Source organism: Zonotrichia leucophrys, unplaced genomic scaffold, assembly GCF_028769735.1.
Source record: "Zonotrichia leucophrys gambelii isolate GWCS_2022_RI unplaced genomic scaffold, RI_Zleu_2.0 Scaffold_73_224053, whole genome shotgun sequence".
Taxonomy (NCBI): domain Eukaryota; kingdom Metazoa; phylum Chordata; class Aves; order Passeriformes; family Passerellidae; genus Zonotrichia; species Zonotrichia leucophrys.
Window position 1 is genome coordinate 87,936 of NW_026992278.1, and position 12,492 is coordinate 100,427.

At 62.2% G+C, this 12,492-nt stretch overlaps 1 protein-coding gene across 1 annotated transcript in view; it reads right to left on the bottom strand.

Moving 5' to 3' along the window:
• Positions 1-12,492, bottom strand: part of RYR1 (ryanodine receptor 1) — a 126,312-nt gene that overhangs the window by 60,276 nt on the left and 53,544 nt on the right. The window contains exons 36-50 of the mRNA XM_064737545.1: positions 11,820-12,020; positions 11,149-11,260; positions 10,373-10,516; positions 9,591-9,910; positions 9,230-9,443; positions 8,729-8,951; positions 8,460-8,645; positions 6,716-6,830; positions 6,509-6,641; positions 5,405-5,499; positions 4,272-4,407; positions 2,799-2,979; positions 1,163-1,274; positions 948-1,068; positions 211-380 (exon numbers count right to left, since the gene is read on the bottom strand). Of these exons, the coding sequence (XP_064593615.1) occupies positions 211-380; positions 948-1,068; positions 1,163-1,274; positions 2,799-2,979; positions 4,272-4,407; positions 5,405-5,499; positions 6,509-6,641; positions 6,716-6,830; positions 8,460-8,645; positions 8,729-8,951; positions 9,230-9,443; positions 9,591-9,910; positions 10,373-10,516; positions 11,149-11,260; positions 11,820-12,020 (2,463 nt within the window). The remainder of the gene's footprint in view (positions 1-210; positions 381-947; positions 1,069-1,162; positions 1,275-2,798; positions 2,980-4,271; positions 4,408-5,404; positions 5,500-6,508; positions 6,642-6,715; positions 6,831-8,459; positions 8,646-8,728; positions 8,952-9,229; positions 9,444-9,590; positions 9,911-10,372; positions 10,517-11,148; positions 11,261-11,819; positions 12,021-12,492) is intronic.

The window sequence follows — 12,492 nt, forward strand, 5'->3', positions numbered from 1 at the left end:
TGGGGGACCCCACACCCATCCCATAGGGAACATTTGGGGGACCCCACACCCATCCCATAGGGAACATTTGGGGACCCCCACACCCATCCTATAGGGAACATTTGGGGGACCCCACACCCACCCCCCAGGAGGGAACAGGCCCTGCTGCAGGCCCAATGAACCCTGCTGTGAATTTTGGGGAGCCCCAGGGGGTTTTGGGGTGCCCCTCACCGTGTCCAGCGAGGCGGCCGCGCGCATGTCGGGCAGGAACCCCACTTCCAGCACGTGGAGCAGGAACTCCTGGTTCTGCACCCCATAAACGCGGTCCAGGAACAGCACCATGGGCGCCTTGTGCTCGGGGACGAAGCTGGCGGCCATGCGGGGCTCCACCACGTTCCCATCTGCGGGACCCCAAAATTCAGAGCACCCCAAATCTCCCCGAACAGTCCCAAACCCCAAAACAGCCCGAAATTCCCCAAATCCTGGGGTCCCCAAAGCCCCCCAGCCTGGCTGGTGGACATGGGGGGCTCCACCACGTTCCCATCTGCGGGACCCCAAAACTCAGGGCACCCCAAATCTCCCCAAACCCTAAAACAGCCGGGAATTCCCCCAAATCCTGGGGTCCCAGAGCCCCCCAGCCCGGCTGGTGACCATATGGGGGGCTCCACCACATTCCCATCTGTGGGATCCCAAAATTCAGAGCACCCCAAAATTCCCCAAACAGCGCCCAAGGCTGATGACCACCACCCCAGTCCCCACATTTCGGGATGTTCCCCATCCCAGTCCCCACATTTTGGGGTGTCCCCCTCCCCAGGTTTGGGGACCCCTCCCCACCTTTTCCCAGCGTCGGGATCTGCAGGGGGAGGCTGATGATCCCCACCAGCTCCCCACATTTTGGGGTGTGTTCCCCATCCCAGTCCCCACATTTTGGGGTGTCCCCCTCCCCAGTTTTGGGGACCCCTCCCCACCTTTTCCCAGCGCCGGGATCTGCAGGGGGAGGCTGATGATCCCCACCAGGTCCTCGAGCGGGACGAGCGAGCGCAGGATGGCCCGGATCCGCAGGGCCTCCCCCTTCCCCGCCTGGATCAGCTGTGGGGGTCACACACGGGGAGGGGGGGTCACACCCCGAGTCCTGACCCCCCCAGGACCCCCCTGAGCCCCCCCAAAGCCCCCAGGTCCGTACGTGCATCTCGGGGGCGCAGCGGCCCAGCAGGTCGATGAGGGCGGCGTAGAAGGACATGATGGCGTGGCCCAGGTGCACCCGGTTCTCCTCGGGGGGCTCCTCGGGCCCGAACCTGGGGGGAACGGGGGGTCTGAGGGGTCAGGGGGTCACCCTGGGGTCTCCCAGGCCATCCCAGTGTTGTCATCTTCAGCCCACCCCATTGCAGCCCATCCTCATCCCCCTTTCATTCATGGCTTGATGCCCGCTGTCATTCCTGTTTTCATTTTCACTTCACTTCTCACCATGGACATCTCATCTCCATCCTCATCCTCATCCTTACCCTAATTCCATCCCAATTTCCATTCCCAACCTCATCCAATGCTATCCAATCATCCAGCTACCCATACCAATTCCCATTCCCAATCCCAATCCCAATCCCAATCCCAATCCCAATTCCCAAACCCAATCCCAACCCAATCCCATTCCCATTCCCATCCCAATCCCATCCCACTCCCACTGCTCACGGCCTCCTTCCCTGCAGCTGCTGGGCCGTCCCGGGTGGGGTCCCCATCCAATCCCATCCCATCCCATCCAATCCCAATCCCACCATCCCAATCCAATCCATCCCAATCCAAACCCACTCCCACTCCCAATCCCAATCCCAAATCCCATCCTAATCCCCCAATCCATCCCATCCCAATCCCACCTCCCATCCCATCCCATCCCATCCCATCCCAATCCCATCCCCATCCCCATCCCATCCAATCCAATCCCAATCCCATCCCAATCCCATTCCCACTGCTCACGGCCTCCTCTCCCTGCAGCTGCTGGGCCCGTCCCGGGCGGGGTCCCCATCCCAATCCAATCCCAATCCCATCCCCATCCCCATCCTCATCCCAATCCCATCCCAATCCCAATCCCAACCAATCCCAATCCCAATCCCATCCCACCATCCCACTGCTCACGGCCTCCTCTCCCTGCAGCTGCTGGGCCTGTCCCGGGCGGGGTCCCCATCCCAATCCCAATCCCAATCCCATCCCAATCCAATCCCAATCCCAATCCCAATCCCAATCCCAATCCCATCCCCATCCCAATCCCATCCCAATCCATCCCAATCCCAATCCCATCCCAACCCAATCCCCCATCCCTCCATCCATCCCATCCCATCCCCTCCAGTCCAATCCCAATCCCAATCCCAATCCCATCCCCATCCCAATCCCAATCCCAATCCCATCCAACCCAATCCCATCCCACTCCCACTGCTCACGGCCTCCTCTCCCTGCGGCCGCTGGGCCTGTCCCGGGCGGGGTCCCCATCCAATCCGATCCCATCCCCATCCCAATCCCATCCCAATCCCACTCAATCCAATCCAATCCCAATCCCATCCCATCCCATCCATCCAATCCCACTCCCACTGCTCACGCCTCCTCCCCTGGGCCGCTGGACCTGCCAGGCCGGGTCCCCATCCCAATCCAATAAAATCCCTAACCAATCCCAATCCCCATCCCCAACCCAATCCAATCCCATCACACCCACTCCACCCAATCCCATCCCAATCCCAATCCCAATCCCAATCCCAATCCCAATCCCAATCCCATCCCAATCCCATTCCTAACCCCAATCCCAATCCCATCCCAATCCCATTCCCACTGCTCACGGCCTCCTCTCCCTGCGGCCGCTGGGCCCGTCCCGGGCGGGGTCCTGGGCGATGCTCAGGGCATCCTGGATGGCCGCCAGCAGCCCCGAGCCGCCCTCGCCCCGCAGCGCCGGCCCGAAGCACTCGGGACGCCGGATCAGCAGCCGCACCACCACGTTGGCGTTCTCCTCCACGCTCTCCCCTGGGAACGGGACCCCAAAGGTCACAGCGAGACCCCAGAATTCCCAAAACACAAACTTGAAAAATCCCTAAACCAGGGAACCCTAAAATCCCCAAAACAGGGAACCCCAAAACCCCTAAAACAGAGAGTCCCGGATCAGCAGCCGCACCACCACGTTGGTGTTCTCCTCCACGCTCTCATCTGGGGAACAGGACCCCAAAGGTCACAGGGACACCTCAAAATTCCCAAAATAAAAGCCCCAAAAAACCTCTAAAACCACTAAATCCCCTAAAACCCTAAAACAGGGAGCTCCGGATCAGCAGCTGCACCACCACGTTGGTGTTCTCCTCCACGCTCTCCCCTGGGGAATGGGACCCCAAAAGTCACAGGGACACCTCAGAGTTCCCAAAACACAAACCCTAAAAACCACTAAAACCCCTAAAACAGAGAGTCTTAGATCAGCAGCTCCACGCACGTTGGCGTTCTCCTCCACGCTCTCCCCTGGGCAACGGGACCCCAAAGGTCACAGGGACACCACAGAATACCCAAAACACAAACCCAAAAAACCCCAAAAAACCTCTAAACCCACTAAAATCCCTAAAACCCTAAAACAGAGTGTACTGGATCAGCAGCCGCACCACCATGTTGGTGTTCTCCTCCACGCTCTCCCCTGGGGAATGGGACCCCAAAAGTCACAGGGACGCCTCAAAAATCCCAAAATAAAAGCCCAAAAAACCTCTAAAACCACTAAAATCTCCTAAAACCCTAAAACAGGGAGCCCCAGATCAGCAGCCGCACCACCACGTTGGCGTTCTCCTCCATGCTCTCCCTTGGGCAATGGGACCCCAAAGGTCACAGGGACACCACAGAATACCCAAAACACAAACCCAAAAAAACCCTAAAACAGTGAACCCTAAAACCCCCAAAACAGGGAACCCCAAAACCCCCAAAACAGGGAACCCCAAAACTCCCAGCACAGGGAGTCCCGAGAACTCAATTGGGAACCTCAATCTGGGTTCTCCTCCACGCTCTCCCCTGCAGGAATGGGACCCCAAAAAGGGACCCCCAAAACACAAACCCACAGGAGGGGACAGGGGGACATCTGAAGGACACCTGGGGACACCTGAGGGACACTTGAGGGACACCTGAAGGACACCTGAGGGCCACACGGGGTTCTCTCACCAGTGACAAAGATGGCAAAGCACAGGAAATCCAGATAGTGCTGCCATGAGGGGCATGGGGGTGACACAGGGACCCCCTTGAGGGGACTTGGGGACACCTGGGGACACCTGGGGACACCTGGGGCGTCTCACCGTTGACAAAGACGGCGAAGCGCAGGAAGTCCAGGTACTTCTCACCCCCGCAGGGGTTCCAGCCGATGTCGGGGTAACCCTTGGCCAGCAGCATGGGGCAGCTCTGCAGGCCACAGCTCGCCAGGTACGTCACCACCTGCCCCAGGGGACACCATCAGGGGACATCAGGGGACATCAGGGGACATGGGATATCAGGGGACATCAGGGGACATGGGGAGACATGGGGGGACACAGGGGGTTTTGGGGTACAGCAGCATGGGGCAGCTCTGCAGGCCACAGCTCGCCAGGTACGTCACCACCTGCCCCAGGGGACATCAGGGGACATGGGGGGACATGGGGGGACACAGAGGGTTTTGGGGTACAGCAGCATGGTGCAGCCCACAGCTCGCCAGGTACGTCAACACCTGCCCCAGGGGACATGGGGACACCAGGGGACACCAGGGGACATGGGGACATCAGGGGACATGGGGGGACACAGAGGGTTTTGGGGTACAGCAGCATAGGGCAGCTCTGCAGCTCGCCAGGTACGCCACCACCTGCCCCAGGGGACATCAGGGACATCAGGGGACACCAGGGGACATGGGGGACACAGAGGGTTTTGGGGTACAGCAGCATGGGGCAGCTCTGCAGGCCACAGCTCGCCAGGTACGTCACCACCTGCCCCAGGGACATGGGGACATCAGGGGACACCATCAGGGGACACAGAGGTGACATGGAGGGACATGGAGGTGACATGGGGACACAGAGGGTTTTGGAGTACAGCAGCATGGGGCAGCTCTGCAGCTCGCCAGGTACGCCACCACCTGCCCCAGGGACACCAGGGACATCAGGGGACACCAGGGGACACCAGGGGACATGGAGGTGACATGGGGACACAGAGGGTTTTGGGGTACAGCAGCATGGGGCAGCTCTGCAGCCCACCAGGTACGCCACCACCTGCCCCAGGGGACATGGGGACATCAGGGGACACCAGGGGACATGGGGGGACATGGGGGGACACAGAGGGTTTTGGGGTACAGCAGCATGGGGCAGCTCTGCAGCTCGCCAGGTACGTCACCACCTGCCCCAGGGGACACCCGGGGACACGGAGGTGACATGGAGGTGACATGGAGGTGACACAGGGCTGTCCCCACCTTCTCCAGGTCCTGCTCCTTGAGGGCCAGCGCCAGCTCGTTGTTGTCGATGACAGAGGCGGCCGCCACGTCCAGGGGGGTGGAGCCCTGCATGCCTTGGGGACAATGGGGACAGGGAGGTCAGGGGACACCAGGGGACACCGGGGGACAGGGAGGTCAGGGGACACTGGGGACAGAGACCCCTCCTCAAGGTGTGCTTGGGGACAACAGGGGACAGAGTGGGGGGCAGAGACTCCCCCCTCAAGGTGTCCTAAAGGACCCCCAAGAGAACTGGAGGGGACAGAGGGGACACAAAGAGGACACAGGAGGATCCCAGGAGGGTTTTGGGGACCTCAGGAGGATTTTGGGGTGTCTCACCCAGGCCGATGCTGCTTTCTCCAGCGGGTAGCCCAGGTGGGGGTGACACAGAGGGGACAGGGGGTGGCACTGGGGGCATGGGGGTGGCACTGGGGACATGGCGGGGGGGTCCCAGGAGGTTTTTGGGGATCTCAGGGGGTTTTGGGGTGTCTCACCCAGCCCAATTCCACTGTTCTCCAGCAGGTAGCCCAGGTGGGGGTGACAGGGACAGGACAGGGGGTGGCAGGGAGGGGACAGGTGGTGGAAATGGGGACATTGGGGTGGCACTGGGGACACGGGGGGGTCTCAGGGGGTTTTGGGGTGTCTCACCCAGCCCAATTCCACTGTTCTCCAGCAGGTAGCCCAGGTGGGCGTGACAGGGACAGGATAGGGGATGGCTGGGACAGGACATGAGGGTGGCACTGGGGACACAGGGGGGTCCCAGAGGGGTTTTGGGGTGTCTCACCCAGCCCAATTCCACTGTTCTCCAGCAGGTAGCCCAGGTGGGGGTGACACAGAGGGGACACAGGGTGACAGGGACAGGACAGGGGGTGGCAGGGACAGGACAGCGATGGCAATGGGGACATGGTGGGGGTCCCAGGAGGTTTTTGGGGATCTCAGGAGGGTCCCAGGGTGTCTCACCCAGCCCAATTCCACTGTTCTCCAGCAGGTAGCCCAGGTGGGGGTGACACAGAGGGGACACAGGGTGACAGGGACAGGACAGGGGGTGGCACTGGGGACACGGAGGGGTGTCTCAGGGTGTCTCACCCAGCCCAATTCCACTGTTCTCCAGCAGGTAGCCCAGGTGGTCGAACATGGAGCGCTGGTTCTGGCGGCTGATGCGGCAGAAGTAGCAGAGGAAGCGGCAGCAGTTGGTCACCATCTTGGGGAACCGGATCTCCTGGGGGGCACCGGGGGGTCAGGGCAGCTCCGGGGGGGTCCCCAGGGGGGCACCCAAGGGTGGGGGGGGCTCACCTTGGACTCGCCACCGCCCAGCACGCTGACCATCACCTGCATCACGGTCTCGTGCATGCCCAGGGCCCGCATCAGGTTGGGGTGCTGGTAGAACACCTTGTTGTTCATGATGTTCCTGGGGGGGCACAGATTTGGGGGGGGGGGTCACAGATTTGGGGGGGTCAGGGGGGTGTTCAGGGGCAGATTTGGGGGTTTTGGGGGGGTTATGGGGTGTTCAGGTGGGATATGGGGTGCTGGTAGAACACCTTGTTGTTCATGATGTTCCTGGGGGGGCACAGATTTGGGGGTCAGGGGGGTGTTCAGGGCAGATTTGTGGTGTTTGGGGGCTTATGGGGTGTTCAGGTGGGATATGGAGTGCTGGTAGAACACCTTGTTGTTCATGATGTTCCTGGGGGGCACAGATTTGGGGGGGGTCACAGATTTGGGGGGGTCAGGGGGGTGTTCAGGGACAGATTTGGGGGGTTTGGGGGGGTTATGGGGTGCTGAGGTGGGATTTGGGGTGCTGGTAGAACACCTTGTTGTTCATGATGTTCCTGGGGGGGCATGGAGCGGTCACAGATTTGGGGGGCTGGGAGGGGGTTATGGGGTGTTTAGGGGCAGATTTGGGGAGTTTGTGGGGGGGTTATGGGGTGTTCAGGTGGGATATGGGGTGCTGGTAGAACACCTTGTTGTTCATGATGTTCCTGGGGGGGCACAGATTTGGGGGGTCAGGGGGGTGTTCAGGGACAGATTTGTGGTGTTTGGGGGGGTTATGGGGTGTTCAGGTGGGATATGGAGTGCTGGTAGAACACCTTGTTGTTCATGATGTTCCTGGGGGGGGCACAGGGGGATCACAGATTTGGGGTGCTCAGGGGCAGATTTGGGGTGTTTGGGAGGTTGTGGGGTGTTCAGGGACACATTTGGGGGGTTTGTGGGAGTTATGGGGTGTTCAGGTGGGTTATGGGGTGTTCAGGGGCAGATTTGGGGTGTTTGGGGGTTCTCAGGGTGCCTGGATGGGGACACAGGGGGACACAGGAGGACAGAGAAGGACACAAGAAGGACACAGGGAGGACACAAGGGGACACAGGGTGGACACAAAGAAGGACAGAGAGAGGACACACGGGGACACAAAGAGGAGCCACGGAGGACACAGGGTGACCCAGAGAGGACACAGGAGGACACAAGAAGGATACAGGGGGACACAGGAGGCAGGGACACAGGGGGACACAGGGTGACCCAGACAGGACACAAGGGACACAGGTGACCCAGGGGACCAGGGGACACAGGAGGACACAGGAGACCAGAGGACACAAGGGGACACAGGGTGACCAGAAGGACACAGGGTGACCCAGACAGGACACAAGGGTGACCCAGACAGGACACAAGGGGACACAGGGTGACCCAGGGTGACCCAGAGAGGACACAGGAGGACACAAGGTGACCCAGACAGGACACAAGGGGACACAGGGTGACACAGAGAGGACACAGGGTGACCCAGGGGGACACAAGGTGACCCAGACAGGACACAAGGGGACACAGGGTGACCCAGACAGGACACAGGAGGACACAGGGTGACCCAGACAGGACACAAGGGGACACAGGGTGACACAGAGAGGACACAGGGGGACGGACCAGAAGGACACAGGGGACCCAGGGTGACCAGGGGTGCACGCTACCCATGCTGGACATGAGGATCATCCCATCGGGCCATGCACGGGTGAACAGGGAGAGCGGATGGCCAGGACCGAAGCAGGGCACGGTGTACGGGCACAGGTGGACCATGATGGCAAAGGCCTGGGCACGACGGCCCAGCTGCCCAGGCGTCACTGGCGGGCACAGGATGAACATGGCCCGCACCAGCGCCGGGCTCTGGATGAACGACTCCTGCGCCCAGTGCACCATGGTCTGCGAGATCAGCTCCTGCAGGGCCGGGACAGCGGGGACACGGGGACTTGGGACACAGGACCATGTCTGCGAGATCAGCTCTGAGGTGCCGGGGACATGGGGACATTGGGCACTGGCACAATGAGGCACAGTGATTCCTGCGCCCAGTGCACCATGGTCTGCGAGATCAGCTGCCTGCAGCGTCCCTGGGACATGGCGGACACTGGGGCATTTGGGGACACAGTGACCCAGTGCACCATGGTCTGCGAGATCAGCTCCTGCAGCGTGCTGGGCAGCGGGGACACAGGGACATTGGGGACAATGGGCGTGACCCAGTGCACCATGGTCTGCGAGATCAGCTCCTGCAGCGTGCCTGGGGACAGCGGGGACATTGGGGACATTGGGGACACAGTGCACCATGGTCTGCGAGATCAGCTCCTGCAGCGTGCCTGGGGACAGCGGGGACATTGGGGACATTGGGGACACAGTGCACCATGGTTGGAGATCAGCTCCTGCAGCGTGCTGGGGACAGCGGGACATTGGGGACAATGGGGACATTGGGGACACAGTGACCCAGTGCACCATGGTCTGCGAGATCAGCTCCTGCAGCGTGCCTGGGGACAGCGGGGACAACGGGGACATTGGGGACACAGTGCACCATGGTCTGCGAGATCAGCTCCTGCAGCGTGCCTGGGGACATTGGGGACAATGGGGACATTGGGGACACAGTGACCCAGTGCACCATGGTCTGCGAGATCAGCTCCTGCAGCGTGCCTGGGGACAGCGGGGACACGGGGACATTGGGAGGGACATTGGGGACACAGGTCTGTCCCATGGTCTGCGAGATCAGCTCCTGCAGCGTGACCTGGGGACATTGGGAAATGGGGACAGTTGGGTGTACCACATGGTGGCACCTGGACCAGTGCACCATGGTCTGCGAGATCAGCTCCTGCAGCGTGCCTGGGGACATTGGGGACAATGGGGACATTGGGGACAATGGGGACACAGTGACCCAGTGCACCATGGTCTGCGAGATCAGCTCCTGCAGCGTGCCTGGGGACAGCGGGGACAACGGGGACATTGGGGACAACGGGGACATTGGGGACACAGTGACCCAGTGCACCATGGTCTGCGAGATCAGCTCCTGCAGCGTGCCTGGGGACAGCGGGGACATTGGGGACAGTGGGGACACAGTGATTCCTGTGCCCATGGTCTGTGAGATCAGCTCCTGCAGCGTGCCTGGGGACAGCGGGGACATTGGGGACATTGGGGACAATGGGGACACAGTGACCCAGTGCACCATGGTCTGCGAGATCAGCTCCTGCAGCGTGCCTGGGGACAGCGGGGACATTGGGGACATTGGGGACATTGGGGACACAGTGACCCAGGGCACCATGGTCTGCGAGATCAGCTCCTGCAGCGTGCCTGGGGACAGCGGGGACATTGGGGACAGCAGGGACATTGGGGACATTGGGGACACAGTGATTCCTGTGCCCATGGTCTGCCAGATGAGCTCCTGCAGCGCTGCCACCTTGGGGACATCTTGGCCACCACCTTGGGGACAGGTTGGCTGTATCCTGGTGACATCTTGGTTGGCACCTTGGGGACACCTTGGCCAACTCCTTGAGGACACCCTGACCAACTCCTTGGGGACACCTCGTGTGGCACCTGTGGCCCTTGAGGACACCCTGACCAACTCCTTGGGGACACCTCGTGTGTCCCCCTGAAGCCACCTCGGCCACGTCCCAGGCCCAGCCGAGTGTCCCTGTCCCCACCCCCCTGTCCCCTCCTCACTGGGCACCGGGGGCTCCTCGGGGGGCGTCTCCTCCTCCTTGGGGGGGCCCCGGACCCCCACCACCTTCTGCACCAGCCCCAGCAGCCGCTGCCGCAGCGACGTCTCCTCCTCCTCCTCCTCTTCCTCCTCGGTCAGCTCGATGCCTGGGGGACACGGGGGGGTCACAGGGGTGTCCCCATGTCCCCAAGGGGGGGCACAGGGTCTCTGGATGGAGTCCCTGTGCTCCCGGGGGTCTCTGGGGTCCCACAATGGGGGTCCCAGTTCCAATGGGGAGATCCCAGTTTAACTGGGGGTGTCCCCAAGCCCAGGGGGTGTCCCAAAACCTCTGGATATTGTCCCCAAGCCCAGGGGACTGTCCCAAATCCCAGGGGGTGTCCCCAAGCCCAGGGGGTGTCTCCAAGCCCAGGGGGTGTCCCCAAGCCCAGGGGGTGTCCCCAACCTCGGGATTGCCCTCAATCCCAGGGGATTGTCCCAAGCCCAGGGGGTGCCCTCAACCAGGGGTGTCCCCAAACCCATGGTATGTCCCCAAGCCCAGGGGTTGTCCCCAAGCCCGGGGTTGTCCCCAAGCCCAGGGGGTGTCCCCAAGCCCAGGGGGTGTCCCCAAGCCCAGGGGGTGTCCCCAAGCCCAGGGTTGTCCCCAAGCCCAGGGGGTGTCCCCATACCCCAGAGGGGTTGTCCCCAAGCCCAGGGTATTGTCCCAAGCCCAGAGGGTATCCCCAACCTCTGGATATTGTCCCCCCAATGCCACCCAGGGGGTGTCCCTGTCCCCCCTCACCGCAGTGGGCCAGCAGGTCATTGTGGAAGTCGAGCAGCTCGTCCCGGATGTCCCCAGGCACGGGACACTCCTCATCCTCAGCCCCTCCCTTGTACTGCATCAGCATGTTGATCTGGGGACACGGGGACATGGCAGGACATCCCTGTTCTCCCACCCAAGGCTGGGTCCCCATCAGTGTCCCCAGGGTGTCCCTGCAGTGTCCCCACGCTGTGCCCATGCACATCCCTGTTCTCCCACTCAAGGCCATGTCCCCCATGCCATCCCTGCCGTGTCCCAGCAGTGTCCCCCCTCTGTCCTCGCTCTGCCCTGACTCTGTCCCCATTGTACCCCCACTCTGTCCCCGCTCTGGCCCCACACTGTCCCCACCCTGTCCCTGCGCTGTCACTGCTCTGTCCCCACCCTGTCCCACTCTGTCCCCGCGTTGTCCCTGCTCTGCCCTCCCTCTGTCCCCACCCTGCCCTCCCTCTGTCCCCACTCTGTCCCGTGCTGTCCCCACTCTGCCCTCCCTCTGTCCCCGCGCTGCCCCCGCGCTGTCACCGCTCTGTCCCCATCCTGTCCCACTCTGTCCCCACGCTGTCTCCATTCTGACCCCGCTCTGTCCCCACCCTGTCCCCACTCTGTCCCCGCCCTGTCCCCATTCTGACCCCGCTCTGTCCCCGCGCTGTCCCCACCTGCTCCTGCGGCGGCGAGCGGAACTCGCGGGTGCGCCGGGCGGTCTCTGCCGCCGACATGGTCAGGGCGCGCATCAGGCGCCCGTAGCGGCGCCGCTGGTCCCGCTGCAGCCGCTGCACGTGGCGCTCCGAGAACGCCACGATGGCCTCGACGCGGTGCTGCAGCTCCCGCTCGCACAGGTGCTGCAGCAGGTGGCACATCTGCGGGGACACGGGGACATCAGGGACATTGGGGACATTGGGGACATGGGGACATTGGGGACACAGGGTGCTGCAGCTCCCGCTCGCACAGGTGCTGCAGCAGGTGGCACATCTGCAGGGACACAGGGACACGGGGACATCAGGGACATGGGGACACAGGGTGCTGCAGCTCCCGCTCGCACAGGTGCTGCAGCAGGTGGCACATCTGTGGGGACACGGGGACATCAGGGACATCAGGGACATGGGGACATTGGGGACACAGGGTGCTGCAGCTCCCGCTCGCACAGGTGCTGCAGCAGGTGGCACATCTGCGGGGACACGGGGACATTGGGGACATTGGGGACATCAGGGACATTGGGGACACAGGGTGCTGCAGCTCCCACTCGCACAGGTGCTGCAGCAGGTGGCACATCTGCGGGGACACAGGGACATTGGGGACATTGGGGACATTGGGGACATCAGGGTGCTACAG